Source organism: Triticum urartu, chromosome 7A, assembly GCF_056163025.1.
Source record: "Triticum urartu cultivar PI428250 chromosome 7A, HENAU_Tu73, whole genome shotgun sequence".
NCBI classification, from domain to species: Eukaryota; Viridiplantae; Streptophyta; class Magnoliopsida; order Poales; family Poaceae; genus Triticum; species Triticum urartu.
The window spans coordinates 43,011,231-43,037,679 of NC_141879.1; the positions used below are offsets into that span (position 1 = coordinate 43,011,231).

At 43.5% G+C, this 26,449-nt stretch overlaps 5 protein-coding genes and 1 long non-coding RNA gene across 8 annotated transcripts; 2 read left to right on the forward strand and 4 right to left on the reverse strand.

The window, feature by feature from the left end:
• Window positions 1-1,047: 1,047 nt before the first annotated feature.
• On the forward strand, window positions 1,048-2,506 carry LOC125520806 (coiled-coil protein). 2 transcript variants are annotated; one of them, XM_048685832.2, is made up of 5 exons: window positions 1,048-1,317; window positions 1,402-1,466; window positions 1,590-1,774; window positions 2,046-2,172; window positions 2,257-2,506. In XM_048685832.2, the coding sequence occupies exons 1-5, from the start codon at window positions 1,155-1,157 to the stop codon at window positions 2,374-2,376; spliced, it is 660 nt and encodes a 219-aa protein (XP_048541789.1). In that variant the 5' UTR covers window positions 1,048-1,154; the 3' UTR covers window positions 2,377-2,506. The 2 variants fall into 2 exon arrangements, with proteins under 2 accessions (XP_048541789.1, XP_048541788.1); XM_048685831.2 differs by having other exon boundaries at window positions 1,049-1,317; window positions 1,399-1,466.
• Window positions 2,507-2,600: 94 nt separating this feature from the next.
• Window positions 2,601-6,327, reverse strand: LOC125520803 (cytochrome P450 704C1). Of its 2 annotated transcripts, none has more exons than XM_048685828.2 (6): window positions 5,956-6,327; window positions 5,243-5,458; window positions 4,726-5,010; window positions 3,957-4,292; window positions 3,370-3,570; window positions 2,601-2,933 (listed from the first exon to the last, which is right to left on the reverse strand). In XM_048685828.2, exons 1-6 carry the CDS (start codon window positions 6,298-6,300, stop codon window positions 2,742-2,744), a joined length of 1,575 nt encoding a protein of 524 aa, XP_048541785.1. In that variant the 5' UTR covers window positions 6,301-6,327; the 3' UTR covers window positions 2,601-2,741. The 2 variants fall into 2 exon arrangements, with proteins under 2 accessions (XP_048541785.1, XP_087393800.1); XM_087537674.1 differs by having other exon boundaries at window positions 2,737-2,929.
• Window positions 6,328-8,199: 1,872 nt separating this feature from the next.
• LOC125520805 (sulfite exporter TauE/SafE family protein 2) lies at window positions 8,200-10,190 on the reverse strand. Its single transcript, XM_048685830.2, has 4 exons — window positions 9,355-10,190; window positions 9,077-9,217; window positions 8,821-8,970; window positions 8,200-8,715 (listed from the first exon to the last, which is right to left on the reverse strand). Exons 1-4 carry the CDS (start codon window positions 10,051-10,053, stop codon window positions 8,407-8,409), a joined length of 1,299 nt encoding a protein of 432 aa, XP_048541787.2. The 5' UTR covers window positions 10,054-10,190; the 3' UTR covers window positions 8,200-8,406.
• A 961-nt stretch (window positions 10,191-11,151) lies between these two features.
• CYP704A2 (cytochrome P450, family 704, subfamily A, polypeptide 2) lies at window positions 11,152-14,281 on the reverse strand. The gene is made up of 6 exons (XM_048685829.2): window positions 13,937-14,281; window positions 13,462-13,677; window positions 12,816-13,100; window positions 12,395-12,733; window positions 12,068-12,268; window positions 11,152-11,661 (listed from the first exon to the last, which is right to left on the reverse strand). Exons 1-6 carry the CDS (start codon window positions 14,279-14,281, stop codon window positions 11,476-11,478), a joined length of 1,572 nt encoding a protein of 523 aa, XP_048541786.1. The 3' UTR covers window positions 11,152-11,475.
• On the forward strand, window positions 14,180-17,044 carry LOC147957507 (uncharacterized). The gene is made up of 3 exons (XR_015612199.1): window positions 14,180-14,308; window positions 14,432-15,142; window positions 16,238-17,044. It is a non-coding gene; the product is annotated as an uncharacterized LOC147957507 (long non-coding RNA).
• Window positions 17,045-22,498: 5,454 nt separating this feature from the next.
• Window positions 22,499-25,682, reverse strand: LOC125518005 (putative indole-3-acetic acid-amido synthetase GH3.7). Its single transcript, XM_048682967.2, has 4 exons — window positions 25,252-25,682; window positions 24,577-24,678; window positions 23,639-24,474; window positions 22,499-23,241 (listed from the first exon to the last, which is right to left on the reverse strand). Exons 1-4 carry the CDS (start codon window positions 25,590-25,592, stop codon window positions 22,646-22,648), a joined length of 1,875 nt encoding a protein of 624 aa, XP_048538924.1. The 5' UTR covers window positions 25,593-25,682; the 3' UTR covers window positions 22,499-22,645.
• Window positions 25,683-26,449: the final 767 nt, after the last annotated feature.

Below are 26,449 nucleotides of genomic sequence, written 5' to 3' on the forward strand. Positions count from 1 at the left end.
TTCAAATTTGAGCTAAAACCACAATGAGTAATTTGAAACGGAGGGAGTACTATATACCTATTCAGTATGAACGCCATTTTTTTTGAGAAACTTATGAACGTCATATGTTTGCCCTTTGGACTCCAAAAGAATCAACACAGCGACAGCAGGCCCTCTTGCAAAGACAATCCCTGGAATCTAAACATATTGTAGATCAATAAGATGAACGAAAATCCACAATATGTACTTCAGAAGATAAGACGGAGTACCGATGATTATTTAGGAACTGTCGAGAATAAAGATTTCGCGACTGGTGTTGCTCCAAATCCTGTTTGTGTCTAAGCAATCTTAATAATATAGAGAAGAAACAAAACATGGCAATTAACTCTAGATCCATCATGCTAACACTGACGATTATTTAGCAACGGTCCAGAACAGAGAATTCATGAGCATGTGAATTAGCTCTAAATCCATCATGCTAACACCAACGATTTGGCAAACCCTGGCGAAGCACGTATATTGCGCGCCTTGGTCTATCGCAGCTCCTCACCATGTTCTATCCAATTTGCAGCTACCTTATAATCTCTACTTACTCATGTTGCTCCAAACCCCTGTTTGTGCCTAAGCAGTCTTAACATAGAGAACAAACTGGCTAGACATGACAGTCACATCTATTCCAATTGGAGAAACACCTTAAGGGCATGTTTGGGACTGTTCCACTTCATCAAAATCAGTTTCACTCCACTAAATTCACTTTGGAGCAGTTTCATATACAAGTTGTAGCACTATCAAAGAGAATGTTTAGTTTTCATCTAGCTTCAGCTTCAAGAATGATTTTTTGGTAGAAATGATCCATTTGATTGGATGAGAGGGAAGAAACGAAGAGGTATCCACTTGCAGGTAGTGGTGGATAATTTCCACCAACTGTGGCCCTTTTCTGCAATTACGGGTAGAAGAGGTATCCAATTGCACGAATCATGAAGGAGAGAGGAGCAGTTTGGAAGCTTCGCGTCACATGGGCCGCACCAAAGAAGCCCATGCTCCTACAGTGGCAATTTAGGCCCTAACGGCCTACTTGGGCGGCTGTAACCTCGCCTCCTCCTCTGCTCTAACCCGGAGAGAGCGGCGGCGGAAAACAAACCCAGCATCGACCGGCGGCGGCGGAGGAGGAGGAGATGACGGGGAAGGGGGTGCGGCGGAGGGAGAAGAACTACCGGGCGGCGCACGGGGGCGATGCGCGGCTGCCCCCGCCGCCCAAGCAGCGGGAGCTCGAGGCGCTCCCGTCCAAGCTCCGCCGCCTCATCGCCATCCAGAAGAAGCAGGCCGACGCTTCCTCAGGTGAGCTTCCCTTATCCCTTTATCCGCCCCTCCTACGGCGGCGGCAGCGCTGGGCTGCTAATAGTCTTGCTTTTTGCCCAGCAGCAGGAGGGGCTCCCGGGAAGCATGGCGCTGATGCGACGGGGAAGGGCAAGGCGGGGAAGGATAAGGTAATGCGCCCTGTCTAGAGACAGGATGTAACTTGCGAAATTGTGCTTAACACAATTCGTCTTGCAAAATTAGCTTCTGTGGTCTGTGCCATTGTAATTTAGTAGCTGGTGTTGATTGTGCAGAAAACCAAGAAGCAGGCACTGGAGGCTGCCGCGGATGCCAAGGCAGCGGAGGCTGGACCGGCGGCTGAGGAGAACGCGAACGCCGACGGTGGAAAGAAGAAGAGGAAGCGGGGGAAGGTCGAGGATCTCCGTTTCAAGGAGCTCGAGGCGAATGTCTCTGTTTCAAAGAAGCAGAAAAGAAAGAAGTGAGTTGTCTAACCATTTGATCTGTCCTGGTTTGCTTTGCTCGGATTGTGTAGCTTTTGCATCAATCTATTTTGTTTCTATGTTGCCTGGTGCAAATAAAATGCCATCTACATAGTATCTTGCTTCAAGTGATGCTAAGTTAATTGCATACATTTTTTAACTAGGACATGTACTCTAGTGTAGTTGACACCTGCTTAAGAAAACCTCCATATTCAGTCATAGCAACGTATAATAAATGGACAATAACATATCTTGTATCATTGGTTTCAGACATCTGGATGAGAAGAAAAAGAAGCGCAAGGCTGGTAAGGCCGAGACTCATCTGGAATTCCCTGGACGTGAGAAGGTCAAATTTGGTGATATTGTTGAGGCTCCACCAAAGCTATCATTCCCAAAGGTACCTTCTCTTCTCATGTCCTTCTATGTGAACTCATTTACTTTGTTATTTCGTGGGTTAAGTGTGCTGTTCTTGTGTTTGTAGCGGAAGAGTCATTTGGATGTTTCTGCTGAGAGGCTAAGGAAAGAGGTGGTTGAGAATTACAGAAACATCAAAGGCTGGGCATCAAGGCCTGGTCTCCAGCTTCCCACTCTAGCTGAATAAACATCTGTGTAACCATTTATCTTGTACCTTCTTATGTTAGATCAGAGTTGCTTATATATTACAAGTTGTGCACTCTCGTGTAAGCAATTTTGAAACAGTATATTGTTGTTTGAGTCCAGTTTGCTTGTTCTGTTTTGCTTCCCGAAAGCAATTATTACTTCATTCTGGGTAATTGGGAATTCTGGGGATAAGAAAATTTATTGTTTGCTTTTGGATCAGCAATAGGACCATTAATCCATGCTACTTTGTTGTTCTTAAGCGAGAACTGGACATCATTATTACAACTTGTCAAAAGAGAAGCTGTTGGGGATTTACATATATGACAGTGCGATCAGAAAAGATCTACTAGTAGCTTGTTCAGGTGTTCAAGCTGAAATATTACGGGGGTACACAAATAGATGAAGGCCTTGATCCATATGCAGGGTAAACATTGTTTTGTATACTCGACTCTTGGATTCATCTTCCAGTTTGAACCTGAAGAAATGTATCAAGGTAGCAGCCATGATTTTCATCTGCCTGTATGCAAATTCTTTCCCCAAGCAGATACGTGGGCCTGCCTGATCATGGGAAGAAGACTTATTAATAAATAGTGAAAATTGCAATCTGGACTCTAAAGGAAAAATAAAATTATCTTTGCTTGTGTTTCTGACTTGAGAACTGATGATGTTAATACAGGCAGACTTTTTTATTAGTTTGTGTGCAAGTGCTTGATGTCAGCTGCGGTACTATTCTGAAAGTATATCTATTAGCAGATGTTTCCGAATTCCGACTTCATTTGTAATGTAATGCTTGATTTTCTGTTTTATGAACAGAAGGTTATATTTAAATACCAGCAATCTGACTTTTTACTATGTTTTTCACCAAATACTAACTCATAGTGATGTTCTCGCATGTGCCTAACATGACCCAATTTGTCAGAGTGGGTTATGCTGACTTAATAAAATTATAGGCCCTCTGAACATGTGCAGAGATTGTTTCTCCAGTAGTACTTACATTGAAAGATATAAACTTGTAAGGGCTTTCTTGCTGAAAGATTCCATCCACTAGCCATCGTTCAGGCCTGAATTCTTCGGCGTCCTCACCCCAAAGGTATTTCATTCTTCCCATGGCATAGATCATGTAGTTCATTCCATCCCCTTTAATCACTCTGTAGCCATTGGGTAGCAAATCATCTTCATCTGCCATCTTGCCATCCTGTAAAATTGCAAAAGATCTTCTTAACCATTGCAATGCCATTCTGGAGATAATATATTTCTGTGCAGAAGTGTAGAATTTTCGAATTAATTATTTCTCTTAATCGTTTTGACAACAGTTTAAGATTATATCGAGCAATTTATTTCTGCCCATTTTTCCAGGGGCTGCTATTCTAGTATTATCCTGACATTATTTTTTTTGGCAACTACAGTCCTCCCTTATTGATTTTTGTCTTTTTTATACAAAAGATGGGAAAGTGCATACATTACGTAACTATACATGCTCAGATTTGTCAAGATTATTATACATCATCTGAATGTTTACTCATTTTAGTTGTATTCTACTCTCTACAAGGAATAGCTACTGAAGTTTGGAGTTATTCATACCACTGGAACAGCAGGATACAGTCGGAGCGTCTCAGTTAATGTAGCATGAAGGTACTGCAACTTGTCAATGGCACCTTGTTTTAACCTTGCAGTGAAAGTTTCCATGTTATCTTCTTGCGCCAATTCAACAGATTCCTTGATTTCATAGGCAATCTTATCCTGCACTATGGGGTTCTTGCAGAGCATGTAGACGAACCATGATAGGGTATTTGCCGTGGTATCTTTCCCAGCAATCAGGAAGCTGAGGACTATGTCACGTAGGTAACGGTCGTTCATCGTCACTGGGTCCTCCTCACTTGCCAGTATGAATCTTGATAGTATGTCTTCTCTAGCTTTCTGCATGCATCATAAAAGAGAACACATAGTTAATACATCATGGTACATGTAGCTTTGCCTACAGCTTTATTTATTTGAAGAATGTTTCTTGAATTTTGAGCAGACCATATTCTGAACTTCCTCCAGAAATTGATGCCATGTGATATATATTATATACTTCAACTAATCCTGCCAAGCCTATTACATGATGTGTATTTGAAATAATCTCCATATTCTAATCTGTTAGAAATTGATGCCATGTGATATATATTATATACTTCAACTAATCTTGCCAAGCCTATTACAGGATGTGTATTTGAAATAATTTGGATACCAATATCTATTGCAACGCCAAGTTAAATATTATTCCTCAAGTTATCTGTGTACTTGACACTCGGACATTATTACACAGATTGTAACAAATTATAGCGAGATAGAGTTTCGTAGCCCTTACTTGATCCTGCCTATTCTTCATTTGCTCTCTCTTTTGGTGGATCAACTGCATCACAAAATCATCGATTATCTGAATGTTCTTTTTGAGTTTGGCTTCTGATCCGATATTAAGCTGGCGCTTTACTTGCCAGAACATATCAACATATCGGTAGTAAACAAGAGAGCTTGCTTCATCGAACGCCTTGCTGAATCGAATGCTAGATTCATCTGATCCGGATAGTGTGTTAAGCTCAAAACCAAGCCCCACTTTGAACATGGAATCCATTGTTGTTCTCATCAAAAGGTCCTGATAAAATTTGCAATCAAAAGGTAGAAAAAGGTAGAACAAAACAACCAGGTTGGTCTCTGAACTTTGCAGGTTGTTCTCATTTGGGTTTGGTTGGGTGTATGATTAAATATCTTTACTCTTTCATATGTTAATAAAGTGCTAAAATAAAATGGAGAAGAGATAAGGTGCAAATATGATCCTAGCAATTAATAATATTGTCTTTCTTTATTGATCATAGTCATGGAAGTACCTGCATGTTTATGGTAATTCTGTTAGCTGCTGCATATGAGATCTTCTCTGCCAGTTTTGCAGCATTAATTCTGAAAACTTCACTGCTGAAGTCACGCAGCACTTTGGTTGAGAACTCGTGACTTGCTAGCTTCCTCTGGTGTCGCCAGTTCTCCCCGTCAGTTGCGAAAATTCCATTACCAAAGAGGTCCCTCATGACTCGTGTGTTGAAATCCCCCTGTGAAATAGGCTCCGACGTTATCGAAAAATTGTGCTCACGGGCTCAGTTTTTTTTTTTTTTTACGTTTACATACATTTGCAGTAACTATTCAACTTGATCTATTTCTTGTAAGATTAAAACATGAGCAACCCGACTAGCCAGTATGTAGTTTTAAGGTTAATATCTGCGTCTTTGTGATTATTAGATCTATTTTGGTTTACATGGCATTATGCTGTTAGTCATCCTATTCTGAATGAGGATTGCTCTGTGTGTTGCACTATGAGTTGTTGGACCTCTAGATGATTGTGTGTGTGTGTGTGAACTTAATAATATCATAGCAAATTATAGCATTTATTGACAACTAAAGAAACTACTCAAAGTTTGACTTGATCATCCATTATTTAAATCTTCAGGATTTCAACATCGAAATTCAGAATTAATTATCTGTCTATTAGCTTATTATAATCCTTAAGAAAGGCAGAGAAGGAACAGGGCCAATCAGCATGGAGAATTACCTTACTGTATTTACTGAAGTTGGTTTTGAGAAAGTACTCGATGACAGCGGGGTCAGAGGTGAAGATCTCACTGTGCCCGGGATAGACCAGCCTGCTGGTGGGATGCAGAAGCGCATATGACACTTGTTCATCAAAGAGCTTGTCAAAGTTCTTGAGTTGACGAAGCACAGTCCCGATGAGCGGTGGCCGGTCTTGGGCTCTCTGGGCGAACTCTCTGGTGCAGAAGACTGCGAAGGACACAACAACGCCAAGGATGTAGAGGGTGATTACCAGGAAGGCCATGGCTAAAACTGAAACTAAGCAGATCCCCATGGACGCAGCAACGGAGGAGAGCTGGGAAGCCATTAGAGGTGCCTGCTGCTGCTTGCTGAATGTATGTTTACCATATGCATCTTATATATGTAATCTACTCGGCCAGCCATCCACTTTATCTCTTTGGGTTTAGTTAATGTTAATGTCACTGTCTTCTAGACTAGAACACTGACATGCATGTTTCTATATTCTTGGCGTTTTGGACTGTCCTGTATGATAGTAAGTGGGCAGTCACGTGGTCAAACTATTCAAATGGCTAAAAAAATCGCTTATGCTTTGATTAGATTTCAAGTTCAAATTTGTATCTGCAAATTATGTGTTTGGTAAGACTTTGTGTGGATAATTTAGGCTTGGAACTTTTTCATAGTAATGAAGTTCTCCATATGCATATTTCACTTACCATTATATATTCTGCTACTTCAGGATGAAGAATCTAATCGGGAAGACCAATATAGTGGAGAAGAATCAAGTCCACCCTTGAGTATGAATAATAATTGGCAACTGTGTTGAAGATTCAGCTTTTGGTTCAACAAAATTAAGCATCCAAAATAGTGATATGTGTCACTTAGGACTTAAACTCGCGTATAATAGCATTCTTTATGTACATCCTTGCTATGTTTCTACAGGGCAGCCTGGTGCACTTAGCTCCTACATTTCTGCAAGAGTCTACAGGGCAGCCTTGCTACTTTACCGCTGTGCCAAGGCTCCCTTTCACATCCTTGCTATGTTTTTGAGGGGGAAAATGCACAGCATTGTTGTGTTGTGTCTTTGGAATGTACTTACTTGGATGCTAAGTACCAGCAAGCTGAAGAAGTCAGAAGGAGCAGTGACATAGCTGATTCCGTTAGCATGAGTTCAGCAAACTGGATGATGGCGAAACTAAATTATATCTCAATTGGATTGGCAGTCAAGGACTTGCAACCTTGACAGCAACATCTACACTATGACATAGCAGTTAGATCTATCTATTTGTACTTTTATATATGGCATTGGTATGGGGAACAGTCCAGGTTTATTACTTCTGATACGATCACTTACACATACATTATGATGCATTGAGAACTAAATACTATGAATGAAGACCCCATTGGAGAGCCATCGTGCCTCTTTAGTTTAAGCTAATCGAGCAACAGAACATGGATTCTTTTGTCCTCAATGGGTCATGGTAGGCGAACGAAATACTTTTTAGGTTCCTTCTGCCTGATTGTGCCTTCATAGTTCTTGAGCTGATTGCTGGTGTACGTTTGTGATTATGCTGCATATAAATTTTATTAACTATGCAACTTCAGGTCAAGTCAAAGATTTTTTTTCTTTGTTTCTGTAAAGTGCATATATTTTAGTAAACCCATTGTTGCTGGTATGTGTGAACTTGTTGCTGCTGCAAATCGTTCCAGTAAATTAATACTGACACTTATTACCACCTATGTTATGTACCATGTTGTAGGTCACACCTGGTGCTCAAGTTGGTTGATTGTCTCTTATCTTACACAGATTTTCATTTATCCGACCAATGTACACGCCTGTCATGAGGTACCTATGATATACATTTCTCAGTGTAAAGCCGTATTTATGCCTTGTATTTGCATTGCTTACCATTGTACATTTGTTATGACACAATTTAGATGCATATTCACAGTCTATTATAGATTTTCTTTTTCATATCTGTCATTTTTTCACCTTTCAGTAACTCAGGACCTGTTAGGATAATCCTAGGATAACACTACACTCCATGGGAAATCTATACAATGAAAAAAGTAGCGTGCTATAGCATTCTGAGCAATGTCTTGTTAAAATAAATCAGTGTACAATCGTTCTCTATAGCATGATATAGCTTTGCCATAGTGCGATATAGGTTCGCTATAGCGGATTCTAAGTGTTGTGCTATTTTATTATAGCACTCTATTTTTTTTTCATGTGTCTGTATCCAAAATATTTGTGTCACAAACTTAGCAGTTGAAATAGTGTAACTGTTACATGGAACTCTTCACTAGCTAAACATCCTAGCATAGTGAAGTGTACAATTTATATCAAACCCACTGCCTTAACAGTGCAGCAGAGCGTGATAAACAAAAGGTCACTGGAACAACTCGGATCTCACTTGCACGGCTAAGCGTGCTTAATCCCTTCTAGTTTCTTGCTTTAGCATGGGAGCTTGAAGCCCATGTACTGCCCGCTAGTGTACTGCGCCCAGACATGGACCCCGCCGGAGCAAGCTATGACGACGGCGCTGAGCGCCAAGATGGCAGCAACCATGAGGACAATGAGTGAAACCCTGCCTGACCTCCTGATGGCCCCTTCTATCACGACCAGCCCAACGATGGAAGCCACAAAGCAGGTGAGGGCGTAGACCAATGCGCCCACGATCCCGTCAACTCCCAGGATTATGAACTGGACCATCGACATGGAGGCGCAGAAGAGGACCATGAACATTGTCGTCGCTGACGCAGTCTGAGACATAGAATCAGAATCACAACCACGAACTCATCAACCACGGAGCCTGCCATTAGTTGTTAATTTGGACCAGACATTAACACCCAAAAAAGAAAGAGTTACTTTTGGAGGCACTCCAATGTGGAGTAAGACAGGATTGAGAAGCAGTCCTCCTCCAATGCCGAAGAGTCCGCCCATCACACCGGTCAGCAGAGCAGCCACCGGGAAGGCGTACACTGGTAAAGCGTCCAGCCTGCTCTTCACGGAAGTTGCCTTCGTGTGTCGTCAAACAAACAGAAAAGGAAATTTTGTTATCGCAAATCAAGTGAAAAAAGGAGGTGTTTTTGGAGACTGGCTAGTATGATCTGTCGCAGCGTACCAGCTCAACCACTTGGCTTTTCCGAGTCTGCGATTTTCCTTTTTGGTGCGCGATACATGCTGTGAAAGCCACGGCGACAGGGATTTGAGCGACTGTGATGAGCCAGTATGCAACGCCACACGGCTTTATGTCAAAAGCCCCCTGATGGAAGTATCCAGTCCTCACAAATTTTAGTTCAGAACATACTACTAATTTGGAGCATTGAAGACATGACGATGGAAAAAGTTAATTGCATGATAAAGAACAGTCAGGATTCTGTAGTCGAGAGATTATCATACCTTGGCACCCTCACCTCCTATGAACAGATGAATGACGAAGAAGCAAAGCCAGACGGATAAAAGCACCGCTAAGTCCACCCAGTGATACCCATGGCCGGCCCCTTCTTTCTGGCCAATAAGCAGCGCTTCCTCGGCGCCCTCCCTGGTGCTCGCTCCCTCAAGCACCCCCCTTTCCGTTGCTTCCGACTCCGCTCGCCACCGCTTCAACCCGGTGCCGTATGTCTTGAACGTTGCCAAGGAGAGGAACCCGGTGAAGAGCACGGTGATGAGCCACTCGGGGAACATGACGTTGCACACCACACCGACGCTCACCCCGAGAAGCAGGCACGGCTGCGAGACCACGGCGACGTCGTAGTCGATCAGCCCGGGGCCACGGGCCAGCAGGGTGTAGAGCACGTTGGACAGCGTGCCACCGGTCACCATGAACGTCGAGAACGCCACGGAGGTCTTGAGGCTCAGCCCGGCCACGATGTTGAGGATCGGGACGTACAGCGAGCCACCGCCGACGCCCGCAGCGCTGGACATGGTCGCGGCCAAGAAGGAGAGGATGCATGCGAGGACCGTGCGGAGGAGGCTGCTCTGCTGTGCAAGCAATGAGGACTCCACTCCCATCATCATCTGTGATCTCCACTGGGTCAGGTAGAAGGATGAGTTGGCCGCTGTTGCAGCTGTGAGGAGTTGTGAGGACGATGAATCCATGGTTCTGGTCAATGCCTTTGGAGACGAGCTGCAGATCAGGAGGTGTTGCCTTCTTTGCAGTGCACGCCAACAAATAACAAATTGGAAGCCAACGTAGGGTGATGTGCTAGCACAACTTCCCGGGCATTAATCTGTCTCTTCTCCTATATATATCTTAATAAAGATCGGGTACTGGCCCTTCTGACCGTGCATTTGTCTCGGCAAAGATGCGAATGGGCATACTCTGTCTATCTCTAATAACGTCCACTTGCTCCGTATGGTGTGCAGCGTTCTACTCTTTGTCTCTAGTTTAGACTTTAGAGGCACCGACTACACTTTGTCTACTTATATTCTGTCAATTAACTAACTAAAAAAAAATTAGTTTTCGTCAATTATATGTATTTAGACTCTTTGCAGGTGTTTCATGTATCACAAACTGAAATGAAATAGGAGTGTTGGAATTGATCTCTAGGCTAACCTCCTGACAACCCGGGAGAAAAAAGGGGTGTGGGCTACTTAGTCCCAGTTTCTGTAACCTGGGGACATCTGGCCCTGATAGGTGTCCACAAGTGACTGGTCCAGCCTATCGATCATTGTACGAAGGGAGGCCAATGTATTTGTTGCCGGTATTATGTAGTATTGAGGGTGTTGGCGTCTTTGCTGGTATATGCACAAATATATAACAAAAATGGCAATGTCTTTGCATAGACCCCAATGAGCAACAGGAAAGGAATAAAAGAGTTGGGTTGACTCTGTCTAGAATAATTAATATCCACTTTCTCTGGTTATTTGTAGTTTAGAGGCACCAAAGACACTTATAGATGGATATATGATGTTACTTAATTAGCTAATAATTCAGTCTTGTCAACTATGTATCTAGACGCTTTGCAGGTGTTTGATGTATCACAAACTGAAATGAGACAAGAGTGTTGGAATTGATGGAGACACAATACCACTTTACTGGATAGTGGTGAGACCAAAACTAATTCTCGAGTGGATTGGCAGTCAAGGACTCGCAACTTGACAGTGACATCTATATGACGACACAGCAGTTAGACATAGATCCATCTGTTTGTACTTCTATGCATGACATTTATCTGGGGGACAATCCAGGTTAATACTCCTGGTATGCTCACTGAACACCTACAGTTTGATGCATTCTGAACTAAATATGGAGGAAAATTACCTAGCTAGGATCAGCACAAATTTCATGTAAATGGAAATTTGGGGTTGACATCACACCAGTCTGGATATCTCTCTGTTTTCTGACAGTTCAATATACTCTGTTTCGTGCAAAGTTATAGTATAAAGTATGAATTGACTAACCTGAATGCAACATCGGTTGGTGACATTTATTTTTACAACTTGAAAAAGTAGATGTTGATAACGTACATAGTTCAGTGCAACAACAGAGTATCTAGTAGCCTGTTCTGATGTTCAAGCTTAAATTTCACGGGGGTACACAAATAGATGAAGGCTTTTATCCATGTGGAGGGTAAACATTGTTTTGTATATTGGACCCTTGGATTCATCTTCCAGTCTGAACCTGAAGAATTGTATCAGGGTAGCAGCCACAATTTTCATCTGTCTATATGCAAATTCTTTCCCCAAGCAGATACGAGGTCCCGCCTGATCATTGGAAGAAGATTCGTCAAATGAAAAGGGTTACTTATACTCTAAAGGAAAATGAATTTATAACTTGAGAACTGATATTAAACCCATGCAACTTTTTGTATTAGGGTGCATGTGACCGCTTGCTGTTAGTTGCCGTCATCTTCTGAAAGTACAAGTGATTAGTAGTTAAGTAGCATGGTGGACCCTACTTGTTGGAATGCAATATTATATGCTTGATTTTCTGCTTTAGCAATAGAAGGCCAGACTTAAATACCACTAATGTTACTGTTTTTTAGGTTCTTTGCCAACTCTTGGTGATGATCTAGGTTGTGACCAACACAAATCTAATCTGTTAATTAGACCTGTTCACTTAGTAAAATTATTATAGGCTCTCTAATCATGTCTTCTCTGTAGAACTTACATTGAAAGCTATAAACTTGTAAGGGCTCTCTTGCTGGAAGACTCCATTCACAAGCCATCTTTCAGGCCTGAATTCTTCGGCATCCTCACCCCAAAGGTATTTCATCCTCCCCATGGCATAAATCATGTAGTTCATTCCATCTCCTTTTATCACTCGTTGGCCGTTTGGTAGTACATCATCTTCATCTGCCATCTTACCATCCTGAAAATGTACCACAAAATATGTTACTGTGTATGCCAGATCCAAATTAAATTCTGTCGAAGCTATCTGGACTTGTTAGTTTTAGACTCTACTCTTAAAATGAATAGCAAGAGGAATCATTTGTACCACCGGAACACCAGGATACAGCCGGAGGGTCTCGGTAATCGCAGCATGGAGGTAGTGCATTTTGTCAATAGCACCTTGTTTCAATCTTGCGGTGAACATTTCCATGCTGGCATCTTCTTGCGCCCACTCGACATATTCTCTGATTTCAAAGGCAACCTTATCCTGCACTACCGGGTTCTTACAGAGCATGTAGAAGAACCATGTAAGGGTATTTCCTGTGGTATCTTTACCAGCAATCAGGAAACTGAGGACTATGTCACGAAGGTAACGATCGTTCATTGTCTCAGGATCCTTCTCACTTTCCTGTATGAATCTTGACAGTATGTCATCTCTGGGTTTCTGCATTTATCATAAAAGATAGAATTGAACATATGTAAAATTTTGAAATAGCTGTAACAAACTACCGTACAGTTTTGCTTACATGGCCACTTATGTTTTTCATGTTCTCCCTCTTTTGATGGATCAACTGGAACACAAAGTGGTCAATTATCTTTATGCTCTTTTTCAGTTTAGCTTCTGACCCGATATTAAGATACCTTTTCAGCTTCCAGAACATATCAACATACCGATAGTAAACAAGAGAATTTGCCTCATCGAAGGCCTTGCTGAATTCGATGCTGGATTCATCTGATCCAGATAGCGTGTTAAGCTCAAAACCGAATCCCACTTCGAATATTGAATCCATAGTTGTTCTCATCAGAAGATCCTGAGGAAATGGTGGAAATTAAGAGAACTGCCAGCAAATGCGCATTAAGTCACTCCAAGTGTGTACCTAAAACTTCAAACTCGGAGTCAATTCATTCTTTGCTCACTCAGAAATCTGAGTAATGGATAACCCAATTCAGAAGTTCTGAAGAAACTAGGTTTACCCCAGTTATTTGCCATGAATGGTTAACTGAATTTTTGTTTGGCAGTTTAGGTCTAGCTAGGATTTGATTTGCTTCTCTCTTTTGTAGTTTAAAGTTCTAAATTTCATAGGCGTTGACTGAACTATTAAAGCTAGATATATGATCTTAGCAGTTACAATACTATCCTTTTATATTGATGGTAGATAATCATGGAAGTACCTGCATGTTTATGGTAATTCTGTTAGCTGCTGCAGATGAGGTCTTCTCTGCCAGTTTTATAGCATTCATTCTGAAAACGTCACTGCTGTAGTCACGTAGCACTTTGGTTGAGAACTCGTGGCTTGCTAGCTTCCTCTGGTGCCGCCACTTGTCCCCGTCTGTCACAAAAATCCCATTTCCAAAGAGATCCTTCACGATTTCTGTGTTGAAGGCCCCCTGTGAAATAGGATCCATCATTGTCAAATTGTAGTCAGACTAAGTATTGTCTTCTACTTTTTGTAAATTGCCACAGGCATTCAGTTTACTCTCTAAATAGCACGTATATGATTGGTCTCAAGTTTTGGCTGTCGACCATCCTCTGTTTAAATTTTGCAGGATCCAGTTTAACATCTGACATGCAGACTCCATCTACCATCATATTACTGGTTAACAGGAAAGGGAGGAGGAACAAAAATGATGAGCAAAGGAGAACTACCCTGCTGTATTTACTGAAGTTTGTCTTGAGGACATGCTCGATGACGGCAGGGTCGGCGGTTAAGATCTCACTGTGCCCTGGATAGACAAGCCTGATGGTGGGGTGCAGGAGCGCATACTTCACATGCTCATCGAAGATCTTGTCAAAGTTGTTGAGCTGCCGGAACACGGTACCGATAAGCGGTGGCCGGTCATGGGCTCTCTGGGTGAACTCTCTGATGCAGAAAACGGCAAAGGATCCGGCTGTGCCTAGGATGTAGAGGGTGATCACCAGAAGGGCTATGGCGAGAGCTGAGACTACGCAAATGCCCAAGGATGCAGCGAGAGAGGAGAGCTGGGGAGACATGATCAGAACTTGCTGCTGCTGCTGAGAGTAAGTTTACCATGTCTAGCATCTTATATATGTGATCTGTGCTGCCACAGTATTTGTTTCGATTTGGTTGATGTCACTGTCTTCTAGGATAGGACAGTGACATGAATGTTTCTATACTCTCAGGTTTTCGACAGTGTCGTGGAAAATGACAACCTGTGTTCAAACTATCTCCATGGTATGGGAGAACATTGCCTATGCGCTGATTGGTCGTTGAATCTGAATTTGTATCATCAAATTTTGAGTTTGGTAAGACTTTATGCATATCATTTTGACTACAAGCAGGCTTTCCTAGCAACCAAGATCTCCATATGCATATACCATGTCACACTGCTGTTTCAGGACAACCAAGATTCAACTTCTGATTCACCAAAATTTTGGTACCCGGGTATATGTCGCCGACATGTGGGCGCAGACCCGCAGCTGTGCTGGCCAGTACAGTGCAATCTAATGTGCATTGTATTTGTGGAGTTTCTGGCTAATTCTCTGATTCTAATGCAGGGCATTATTGTAACTTATGAACCAATTTGCATTGTTGTATCAGCAAACAGAGGAGAGGACGTCAGGGGAGGCAGTGACATAGCTGATTCCGTGGGCATGAGTTCAGCAAAACTGGATATTAGTTTCGCTCTTATTAACTGGAACGGCAACTTGCATTGACAGCAACACCTACACGGCATACATAGCAGCTGGATTTATCTGCTTGTATTCATGTGCTAGGCCAGCCTTTTATGTGAGAGGAAGAGCTCACGTCATTGGAGGATGGGAGTTGACAGGGCTGCATAAGAATGTTGTGTGGTGCACCAGATTACGATGCTAGAAGATGCGCTGGGCCAGGTGAAAATAACATTCTCTCTCCGTTTTCCGCCGTTTGAACCCTATTTCGTTTCCCCGCCTCCACCTTCCAGTGGAATTAACCGTGCTTGCTAATGTCCTGATGTCTCCAATTCCCGTATTATGTCCATACATATCTCTCCGGTTTTTAGAGAGACCTTTTTTGTGGTTGACACCAATCTTATGGACTTACATATACGCCCAGTAAGAGAGTCACTAGTTAGAACTCTGGGTATAGGATTTTGTGAAGATGGAGTGGTATATATAAAGGGTGAGATACATGGAGAACATTACTCACACAAGTGTGAGAGTTTGGTGGAGTCTTCATTCCTTCTCCACGATGAATGCTCACGGCCTGCTCTAGCCTAAACGTGTGGTCCTTTATTTGCTGGTAACTTGGTAGGCACCCCTATCTTCGGAGGGATATTTCAAACCTAATTATTAGTACAGAAAATGGTTTCACTATTGTGTTGACTCTCTTGACCTTGTTTACCTCCATATATATATGGTCACCTTTGTACATCGGCTTTAACCTTCTATGTCTTTGATGTGCTTTGTCCCTCTTGTACAATGTTTTGTTGGGGTTCATAAAAGGAGGATGTGCTCCGACAATAAGACAATTAGCTTGTTTGCCACACTGTTATTTATAGGTTGGCATGGAGTTATCCTCAAAATGATCTATATGCTACATGTTTTTTACTTTGGGGATGGTGACAGCCAGTTGTTACTGCTTTTATTGTAAGATGCTGATGGGTCCCAAATCAACCAGGCAGCCTAATAGTCCTACTTTTTTTTATTATTCCTCCTTGTGCCTAAGCATCATAATAATGCTAAAGTTTACTTTGTTCAAATTGGTCAGAATGAGTCTGACCATATTTTTTCCCAATCCCACGACACATAAGAAAGTAATTTGTGGGCATCACACCGGATAATTTCCTTAACTATGTGGTCTTAGAAGTTTTATTACAGATCTTAGAGACACTTTACATTAGGCTTATTGATTGATAGTATTTCCCTTTGATTAAGTTTTGTTTGTACTTCACAACTGCTTCCTAATGAAAGCGTCGAGTTTATTCTAATAAAATTGTTAAATCCAAGATGCGAGTCCATTTGAGCCAACCATCTCTGTTGAAATTGATGAGTGACACAAGGCTCAGACATGCCTCATGGAAAGAATATGAAGAGTTCATATCTCTGGACGACGGGAGTTAATAGGCCAGAATCTCTGAAGGATGAGAGTTGATAAGCATCTCTCTCATACCATGTCACACTGCTGTTTCAGGAAAACCAAGATCCAACTTCCAATTCATCAACATTTTGGTACCCGGTATGTCGCCGACATGTGGGCGCAGACGCGCAGTGCTGGCTAGCAATGCCCGTATAATTTGCGTTGTTTCGGGCTAATTGTCTGATTCTAATGCAGATCCTTGTTTTATGTTAGGAACTAATTTACATTGTTGTATCAGAAAACAAAACAGAGGGTGTCAGGCGAGGCAATGACATAGCTGGTTCCATGGGCATGAGCTCAGCAAAACTGGATACTGCGTCCTAATTAACTGGAATGGCAACATGACAGCAACACCTACACGACGTAGCAGCTGGATTTATCTGCTTGTATACATGTGTTAGGATAGGACAACCATTTATGTGACAGGAGGAAGAGTTCACATCTTTGGAGGATGAGAGTTGATAGGCCTCATAAGAATGTTGTATGGTATGTACTCCATCCCTTCGTTCCAGAATAGAAGTTTTAGGTTTGTCACGAGTCAAACTTTTTAAGTTTGACCAAATTTATGTAAAAGTATGTCAAAATATAGAATCTCAAATTTGCTTGATCAGATTCATTGTGAAATGTATTTACATATATTACAAAATTGGAAGGAAGAAAAATTCTTTTGGAACAGAGCGAGTTCATGAGATTATGATTCCAGAAGGTGTGCTGGGCGACTATAGCATTCTCTCTTTCCTTTTTCTTTTTGAACTATAATTCGTTTCGCCGCCTTCACCTTCTGGTCTTGTGAAACAACTGGTACTGGCATACTAGTGACTTGATTCAGCTTGAGGTCCCTGTGGAGCTTAGCAGTCATGCCTCCTCTGCTTTGTCTCGGAGGCAGATACCACCCAACCTGTTGATAGAAGCCCTGAAGTTATTTTATCATAGTATACTCTCTATTTTTGTTGTTGACACTATATCATGGGCTTACATATATGCCCAGTAAAAGAGTCGCCAGTTAGAACCGTGGATGGTGGAACAATATAGTTTGGTGAGTATGGGAATGGTATATGGAGAACATTACTCACACAAGTCTAAGAGTTTTTTGGAGTCTTCGTTCCTGCTTCACGGGATGAATGCTCACGGCTTGCTGTAGCCTATAGGTGTCGTCCTTTATATGTTGGTAACTTGGTAGGCGCCCAATCTTTGGAGAGATAGTTCAGATCTAATTATCAGTAAAGAAAATGGCTTCCATGTTGTGTTGACTCTTGCCCTTTTTTTTACCTCCATGTATGGGAACTTTTGTACATTACCTCCCCCGTTCTCTCTCTTCAACTTGCTTTCTCCCTCTTGTACAATGCTGGTTTTTTTTTTGGGTTCATATAATAGGAGGATGTACACCGACAACAAGGCATTTATCTTGTTTGCCACACTGTAATTTATAGTTGGGCATGGAGTTATTCACAAACTTATTTATATGCTATTTGTTTTTACTTTGGGGATGGTGACAAGTAAGATGCTAGTAAGACGTTGATGGGTCCCAAACACTAGGCAGCATAATATCGAAAAAAATTATCTTATGCCTCATTGTGCCTAAGCGTCATAATGATGCGAAAGTTTCCTTGTTCAAATTGGTCATGCTTTTTTTCATTTCCCTTTGGCATATACAAAAGTAATTTCTGGGTGTCACACATGATGATTTTGATGACTCTGTAGTATTAATAGATCTTATAGACATTCTAAATTGCGCTTACAATTGATAGTCTTTCCCTTTGATTAAGTTATGTTTGTACTTGACAAATACCTTCTAACGAAAGCGTTGAGTATATTATAATAAAATTGTTAAAACAATGATGTGAGTCCATTCAAGGCAGCCATCTCTATGGGAAATGATGAGTAACACAAGGCTCAACACATGCATCATAGAAAGAAGGGACAATTCCATTTCTCCCCCTAACTTGAGCCCACACCTGGCATTTGCCCCTAAATTTTAAGTATGCTCAAAATACCCGTCTTCCGTCAAGTGTCTTTATAGAAATGCCCCTCCGAACAATTTCCGTCTGGTCAAAGGCCTTTGACCATCTCTGAGACATTTTTCAGACATTTTTGCCCCTTCTGACAGGTGGGACCACATGACAGAAGGGGGGCCCACTGGTCAGCGTCTAAAATTCTAACTACTCTATATTGGTTAAGAACTAGTAATTGTGTTTAGCCCTAATTTAAACTCACACGGGCACATCTGGCGAGTGTGCAGCATGCCGGCGACGCACCAGATGGCACGGGAACACGCAAGGAGGGGGAGGGGGTTCAAGGAGCGCTTGAGCTACATGGGGCTGCGGCGGACTAGTCAAGCACGATAGTAGGATGCGAGACCTTCACAGACCACGACAACTGCGATCTCCGTCGGCGGCGAGTGGTGGCGCTAGGTGGGGTGGCGCTATGTTGCTCGGGCAGGCTCTGGAAAGAGGGCAAAATGTCCAAGGGATCACCAGGAACTCGAGGACATGCTCAGACGAGGAAGGGCGAGCATAGCCGAGGAGATCAGGGCGCGGCGGAGCACCGCCGGTGGTGGAGAAGACGAACACCATGGCGACGATTTGTGGCACCTCCGTTCAATTTATTCAGAGGTAACACTCTATAGGTAGAGGCGAACTTAACAGGTGTGTTTTCTGAGCTTCGAGTTGACTCTGGCCGCGAACTACGCTGGCGATGGCACGTACGGACGGACAAGGGAGGACTGAGCCTAGGTGGTTGCGTGGACTTTCGGCACACAACAGGCGCGCACGAGCAGGAGACGATGTGGTGAAGGTTGCTGCAGCGCCCTTCTGCTGCCCGCTGCTACTGCTCGCCGGCGGCGAGCTACTGCGGTTGCGTCCAGAGACAGAGAGAGGGGAGGAGGGAGAGAGGGAGAGTTTTTTTTTCTCTTTTTGGGTCCCACATGTAAGTTGCAGAGAGAGTTTTTGTTTTTATTTTTTTGGGTTGGGCACTATATGTAAATGACAAATGGAGGTAGGGCAAGAACGTCCAAGGAATTTTTCAGAGACGGTCAAAGGCCCTTGACCAGACGGAAACGGCATGGAAGGGCATTTCTATAAGGACACTTGACGGATGAGGGGTATTTTTGAGCATACTCGAAATTTAGGGGCAAATGCCAGGTGTGGGCTCAATTTAGGGGGAGAAATGGAATTGTCCCTAGAAAGGGGAAAGAATATGAAGAGTTCACATCTTTCGAGGGGAGTTAATAGGCCACAATATTTGGAGGATGAGAGTTGATAGTCCACATTAGAATGTTGAGGTCCTTTTTGGAGCTTTGCTTGTTTCATGAAAAAGAAAAATGATAGACAAGACTAAGATTCCAAAATATGCACTAGACGACGGAAAAATTCTTTCCTCGCTATTCGCTGCCAGCTCTTCATTTGAACCCTAATTTCACTCCTCGCCTCGCACACAACCATTGCCATGCATCAGTGAATCAATTTAGGTTGAACAACCTTGTCTGAAACTTACTAGTTTCGCATGGCTTAGTTATTAGTCAGAAATCCCATGATTAACCGTCATCACGTTATCAATCCTAGAGACCAAATGAGCTTCCATCATCTAATAACTAAGATTAGTGATGTTACTAATCAGACAAGAGAAACCAATTAAAAGAATCATAAAATCTTGGAGCTCGAACATTGAGTTCTACACTTTGATTTTGTTTTGTACCTTCGTAACAGAAGTAAGAACAAGGCATCTCGTGTTAAAAAATGAACAAGTCATATGACCCTCTAAAACCTTTTTAAGGGAAACTTTGTGTGCCTAGCAAAGAACTAGTGGCCCATTGGAAAAGCACGGACAAGCTGGGCTAGGCTGGGTTGGGTTGGGCCTAGCACTAGCAAGAAGGCTGTTTCCTCAACCGTATACTTAGTTACTCACTCATCGATAAGCACTATCAAGAATGGCACACCATGTTCATCGTGGTGCAGTGCCAGTGGAGGCTGAGCTCTCGCCACCGGCACCCTCCATCGTCAACACTAGGTCCGTGTGCCCGGCTTCTTTGCCGGTACATTTGACAAAGAAAATGTTGCGATAATGCATGTGTGTACATAGACTAGCGTGTCAGATTTATTATCGGATGGGTTGAGCCGTCGGAGAACGAGCTCTTGCCATCACCATCTCCCCTAGGTCTGCATGCTCTGTTGATTCCTTCTTACTCGTAGGTATGCATGCTTAACTCTAACATTGCTTGTATATTTTTCTCTTCGTCCCCTGTTCTAAAGGGCTTGTGTGACATTGTGCTATTGTTGTGTCACATTGTGTTAAAGTCCGAAAAATGATCTATGATATAGGAGAAGGGGAAAACCGAATGTGCATTGCTATAGAGTAGTTATGTGTATGGGTCAGGTGGTACACTAGACCCAGTAGCCGACCCATGCATCCATGTGGAGGAAGAGTGAGAGATTAGAGATATAAAATAGCAAGACCATGGATAGTGCAAACCCATGTGTAAGGTTAGTAGGGAGCTAGCCTGGCTCATCACGTTGGTGTGAAGGTGGCCCCGGCCTGCAGTAGTGACTTAATTCAGCTTGAGTGCCCTATGGAGCTTAGCAGTCCCGCCTGCCTTGCCCTGTCTAAGAGACATTGCCCACAAAAGCGTGTTCCCTATTGTCTTGATGTCTCCGGTTACCCCATTATTTCACACATATGTTCCCAGTTCTTATTTCATGGTCTAATCTGTATTTGCAGCTGCGACTTACCTCATGTGTGCTAACATGTAGGCCCAATAACAGGATCACTAGTTGGAAGTACAGATGGAGGAGAAATATAGTTTGGTGAAGATGGAGTGATATATGTAAAGGGCGAGATGCACCGAGAACATTACTGATTACTCATAAAAATTTGGAGTCTTTAATCCTTCTCCACAAGATGATTGCTCACAGCATGTTGGGAGTGGTCCTTTATATGTTGCGACTTGGTAATCACTTAGACTTTGGAGAGGGACTATTCAAATATAATTATAATTAAGTAAAGAAAATTGCTTCACTATTTGGTTGACTCTCTTGACCCTGTTGTATTCCTCCTCCTGTACAGTGCCTCCCCTCTTTTGTGTCGCCCCATGCTTTATCCCTCTTGTGTAATGTTGTTTTATATATTGGTTCGATAAAACAAGGTTTAATAAGTTGTAGTTAGGCCTCTTATCGAGAAACATATTTATTTGTTACTTATTTCACTATGGAGAAGGTGGCAACATGTTATTGTTTTCTGAAGAGGCCGGTAGGTTGTTGATGGGTACCAATTGCACTAGGTAGTCTAATATCGTATCCTTTAATTTTATGTCTGCTTGTGCCTAAGCATTAAAATAATGATATCATATGGTTTCTTTTGTGCAATTCCCTAGACATATAAGAAAGATTTGTGTGTGTCACTAACAATTTCTTTGCCATCGCGCCCATTAGAAGCTTTACTGAAGTTTGTGTTGAGTACATGCTCCTCGACGGTGTGATCACCGTTCTAGATCTCGTTGCCCCCGGGATTGACCGGACTGGTAGTGGGGTGCAGGAGTCTTGTACTTCACTTGCTCGTTCAAGGTCATGTCGAAACTGGACAAATCATGTATTCGAACGGTGTCTAATGCTCGAAAGAATATTGCCAATGCGCTCATCGGGCATAAGCAGCAAATTTCATACATGCTGGGATGACCTAGGCATATGATTGAGAAGAATCACGCCACTCTTATTCCATACTTACTAGACAAGGAAGTTCAGGATTCACTTTTGTTTGAGGGAGTTCCAGAAATTTTCACTAAATGAAATTGAGCACCCAAAATTACGGTATGTATGTGTGCCACTGACTTGTGGACTTGTGGCCCAAGTGCTCCATGCTTAGGCTCCTGTAGAATAGTTCCTTTTCTTTAATGTGCATATCTATGATATTTCTAGGCTAATTTTGTTATGGAAATGGACAACATTGTTGTATCTTTTGAACTAGCTTCCTTAGCTTCAAGGTACCAGCAAACAGAAGAGAAGACGTCACACGAGGCAGTGACCGGACCTATAGTAGTGCGTGCCAGTTCAAATCATGATCTTCACCAACCTGGATTTGGTTCTCTTTCAAAAATGACTTGATGCAGAGATGAGAACATGTAGTCCTGAAAATACCGCAACTAAATACGGAAAGAATGTCACGTCTTCTATTTCTTTGTTGCGCGTATTCTCTGACCATATTTATTGCATTTCCATGGGGATTAACACATACGTATCCATACACATGAGTAAAACACTCGTCTTCTAATCAACCCATCAGGGCATCAATCATTTCTTCACGTAATCATCATATAGAGAACCATGGGGAATTTCTTTGCTAAAGAACCTTGCCACCACCCTCTCTTCCAACACCATCATCGCTTCTTTTGACCGAATAGCCGTTGGAGTCTTGTACTGGCCCGCCGATGCGCCTCTAGACACGAAGAAGTCCATCAGAGCGTCGAACGCGCCCTGCTCAAGCACCCTTATCTCAAGCGCGGTGATGTTCGCGCGCTGCCTGATTTTGCAGTACATTTGGTCGAAGCATTCTTCAATTGTCGAGCAACAATTCTCCATGACAGTTTGATTGGGGATGTCGCCAACCATGTGGTTACTCCTTGCGTTGGTTAGCTCCCAGAACAGGACGTAGTGGCCTGGCAACTTGGATATGTCTGCAATGGCGGTGCTTCCACTGAGCATATACCCAAGAGGGCCAAGATGGAGCTCAATAGCCTTTGAAATTGCCCTGAGTAATTCCTCCTCGCTTATCTTCTCATGGTCTATGCTTAAGATGACATCATGCCGTCCCGAGAAGAGGAACAACGGCGTTGCGTTGTAGAAGCCAGTCACGGTGAGAAGGTCACCAACTCGGTACCTGTAAAGACCTGGTATGGTTTGCACATGATATATATGAAATCAAATCATAGCTACTGAACTAATAAATAATTCTTACACAAGTTGGCTAAACACAATAATTCCTATTACTTTTCATCAATTATTATTACTATTATTGGAATCCTTTATCTATATAGTCAGACAATGACCGGTTGCAAGCTCGGGATTACAGGGCAAGAACATTTGACTTAAAGTTTCATATTTTCTTTATTTCTTGGAACTAGAAACTTATGTAAAGTCTGCTTTTACAAACACAATGCCCGGCAAAAAAGACTATTCTAAAAATAAAACACCGAATGAAGTAGGGCAATATACAAAAATCAAGATACTTCAAGACTTATATAAGGAGGGGGCAAAGTGTATATGAGGAGGTCTTAACTAGCTAACCTGCAAAGGTGGTGACAACCAGCTCATAGGACCGACCAATTTCGACATCCACAAGATCCACAAGCTTCATCTCACCCGGATCGCCATCGTCATCAACAGTAGGAGTTTCTTCATCATGAGGCTGGATCTCAGCAAATTCGAAGTAGGCGATGTTGGGAAGCAATGCATACGACGCACGGCCGGGTGGGTCGAGAGGCCTTAGATTGACTCCGGCGGCGCACTCAGTAGACGCATAACAGGGTGAGACGATCGGCAACCGGCCACCGCAGTAGCTCCGGAGAATCGGAATGTACTGCGCCATCGAGCCGGTGACAATGGTGAGGGCACACCGTGCCCGCGGCCATAGTCTGGCGACAATCCCGTCCCAGGGCTTGGCGGCACACTCCGACGCGACCTCGTCCGCCAGTGCTGGATCGGGCCCTCGTAGGTATCGCTGGATGACGGCGTCGCGCAAGGGCGCGTGCGTTATCCGGCCACTGAGGCTGCCGGTGCGGATGTCGGAGCACATCTCTTCCCAGTTGTGCTCCAGGAACTTGATGGCTCGCACGAGGCTGTTGGCGAAGGAGGTGCCGACGTGGTCCACGGAGTCGCGGTGGACCAGGCCGCAGAGCAGCTGGCAGTACATGCTCTGCTCGGCGTCCGGGCAAAGGATGGCCTCCATGGGGCTGGTGCACCGGTCAAACCCGCCCACCTCCTGGTCCCGGAACTGGCTGCTGCAGTAGTAGGCGGTGGTGGCCGCCTGGACGTGAAGGCCGGACGGCGTGTGTTCGACGGGGAAGGTGAGGGTGAGGCGCATCCCCATGCCGCGCTTGCTCTCCTGGTCAGCATGCAGATGCCTAGATCGAACAACGCCTCATTGATTAGTATCTTGTTGAGATCACCAAACTTACTGGACCAAGCGAGCAATGCAATATGTAATACTACGTGTTTACACGTACATGTTCCTCACGAGTGCCTGGACGCCATAGAAGAAGAGCTTCCGGTCGAGCTCCTCCGCGGTGGACGGGAAGATCTTCTGCTTCCCACCAGACGTGCCCGAGCTGCACACCATGACACGGAAGGAAGGGACATAAATGGGAGCGATAATTTTAATTTGGGTCAGTCGATCATTCTCTGCCCTTGATTTCTGATCTAGCGGCCAGAGTGTGTCTTCTTCCTCCGACCTGTTCTTCCTCAAAAACAGATCACAACCGCCTCCATCTTCTTCCTCCCGCCGCCTGTTGCTACCGGCGTGCTACAGCCGCCCGCGGCCGGTGACACTCTCGCGCCAGCATCGCCGCCCCACCCTCCCACCAACCGCCGCCTACCCTCGTGTTGCCGCCGCCTCCGGCCATCCCTCTAACCCCGGGAATGAGCAGATTTTTTTTCCGGCGAACTTGCACCCCCCTCCACCCCCACCCCTAAAATAGATTGCCGGTGAGCCTGCCACCCTACCACTCTAAGATAGAACGTCGACGGCTGCTCCTTCCTTCCTTCCTTCCCTCCGGCGAGCATTCTTCTTCCAAAAATCGACTAACCCAAACTGTAAATTCCTTACATATACTAGCTATTATGGACATATAAACATGTCGAGACTTGAGATAGCTGCACCGCACGGGCACAGCTTAATTTACCTTCTAAGGAGGTGGGTGATGGGCTCGGAGCAGAGGAGGTTGGTGGACGGCGGGCCTGAGGCGATTCGATGCACATATGGCTTGATGTCGTCGTAGCAGGAGACAGGCACGAGCTTCTTGAAGGCCTCCCGGAGGTCGCCGTCCGGTGGCAAGCCGCCATCCGGGCGGAGGAGGAAGGGGCGGAGGTACTCGGTGTGGGCGTTCCTCTTGAGGATCTCTGTGAGGAGCTCTCGCTGGAGCACGGCGGCGTCGGTGGTGAGGCGATCGACAAAGCCATGGCCGGCGACCGTGTCTGTCGGGTCGAATTCCGGCAGCCACGGCGGCGGCGCCATTGCTTGCATACAGGAGCTCGATCAGCTGGCTGGTTCAACGTTCCACGGAGGGGTGGATGGTGCGAATTGGATAAGCAGCTAGCTGGCTGGCCTGGGCCTCATACATATTATATGCATAGATAATCGTTTGGATAAGCAGCTAGCTATCGCAGACTGGATCTTGTTTTCTTTTCGAATTTTTTAAGCTAGATAACTGTTCACGGGTTGCATCAGATCGGATCGCTTGGAATCAAATCAAGCGCCAATCTTCCGCACACATTTGAGTTGACTTTATTTGGAGATAGTATTATGTAGGAGTTGTTATTAAGTTTTTTTGGGGAGTGCCGTTGGTCTAGCTGTATTGATTTTCAAGAAAAGATACTTAGATACATGGCATCGTCCTAGGCAAACGAAGCTACGAGGATCAGTTTGGTAACTACGGTTGGGTGTAACTGCATAGAGATGAACTCCAACATCATCGAGGTGATAAAGAAAATGAAGAATGGAGGTCGATCTTCCAGTCTATCCACGGCAGTCTTTTGTGATACATATACATATACATACATACATACATACATATATATATATATATATATATATATATATATATATATATATATATATATATCACCTTGCGTGTGATTTTACGCATATTATTTTTTAGCATGCTCATTGAGAGTCTAATTATGCTGCCCATGATTTAGCCAAACTAGCTAGAAGTAAGGTGTGTGTGTGTGGTGGATGGAAGATCCACCTATCACCTATAGAGATTGTTGATACTTTTGTAAAAGATAATATAGTGATCACCTTGCAATAAAGAGTAATTTGATGTAAAAAAAGCTAGGAGGGTCATTGCCACTTACCAAAAGTTTCCAAAATTTGGAATT

Coding starts and splice junctions, on each gene's coding strand:
- CYP704A2 (XM_048685829.2), bottom strand. CDS start 14,281: ATGTCTCCCCAGCTCTCCTCTCTCGCTGCATCCTTGGGCATTTGCGTA. Junction 13,678..13,936: donor ACTTCAGTAAATACAGCAGG/GTAGTTCTCCTT, acceptor CCTATTTCACAG/GGGGCCTTCAACACAGAAAT. Junction 13,101..13,461: donor GAATTACCATAAACATGCAG/GTACTTCCATGA, acceptor CCATTTCCTCAG/GATCTTCTGATGAGAACAAC.
- LOC125520805 (XM_048685830.2), bottom strand. CDS start 10,053: ATGGATTCATCGTCCTCACAACTCCTCACAGCTGCAACAGCGGCCAAC. Junction 9,218..9,354: donor TAGGAGGTGAGGGTGCCAAG/GTATGATAATCT, acceptor TACTTCCATCAG/GGGGCTTTTGACATAAAGCC. Junction 8,716..8,820: donor ACATTGGAGTGCCTCCAAAA/GTAACTCTTTCT, acceptor TCTATGTCTCAG/ACTGCGTCAGCGACGACAAT.
- LOC125520806 (XM_048685831.2), top strand. CDS start 1,155: ATGACGGGGAAGGGGGTGCGGCGGAGGGAGAAGAACTACCGGGCGGCG. Junction 1,318..1,398: donor GCAGGCCGACGCTTCCTCAG/GTGAGCTTCCCT, acceptor CTTTTTGCCCAG/CAGCAGGAGGGGCTCCCGGG. Junction 1,775..2,045: donor AAGAAGCAGAAAAGAAAGAA/GTGAGTTGTCTA, acceptor CATTGGTTTCAG/ACATCTGGATGAGAAGAAAA.
- LOC125518005 (XM_048682967.2), bottom strand. CDS start 25,592: ATGCAAGCAATGGCGCCGCCGCCGTGGCTGCCGGAATTCGACCCGACA. Junction 24,475..24,576: donor CAGGCACTCGTGAGGAACAT/GTACGTGTAAAC, acceptor TGTTCGATCTAG/GCATCTGCATGCTGACCAGG. Junction 23,242..23,638: donor GGTTGTCACCACCTTTGCAG/GTTAGCTAGTTA, acceptor AAACCATACCAG/GTCTTTACAGGTACCGAGTT.
- LOC125520803 (XM_048685828.2), bottom strand. CDS start 6,300: ATGGCTTCCCAGCTCTCCTCCGTTGCTGCGTCCATGGGGATCTGCTTA. Junction 4,293..4,725: donor TGAAGAATAGGCAGGATCAA/GTAAGGGCTACG, acceptor TGATGCATGCAG/AAAGCTAGAGAAGACATACT. Junction 2,934..3,369: donor ACAAGTTTATATCTTTCAAT/GTAAGTACTACT, acceptor TCCCATGATCAG/GCAGGCCCACGTATCTGCTT.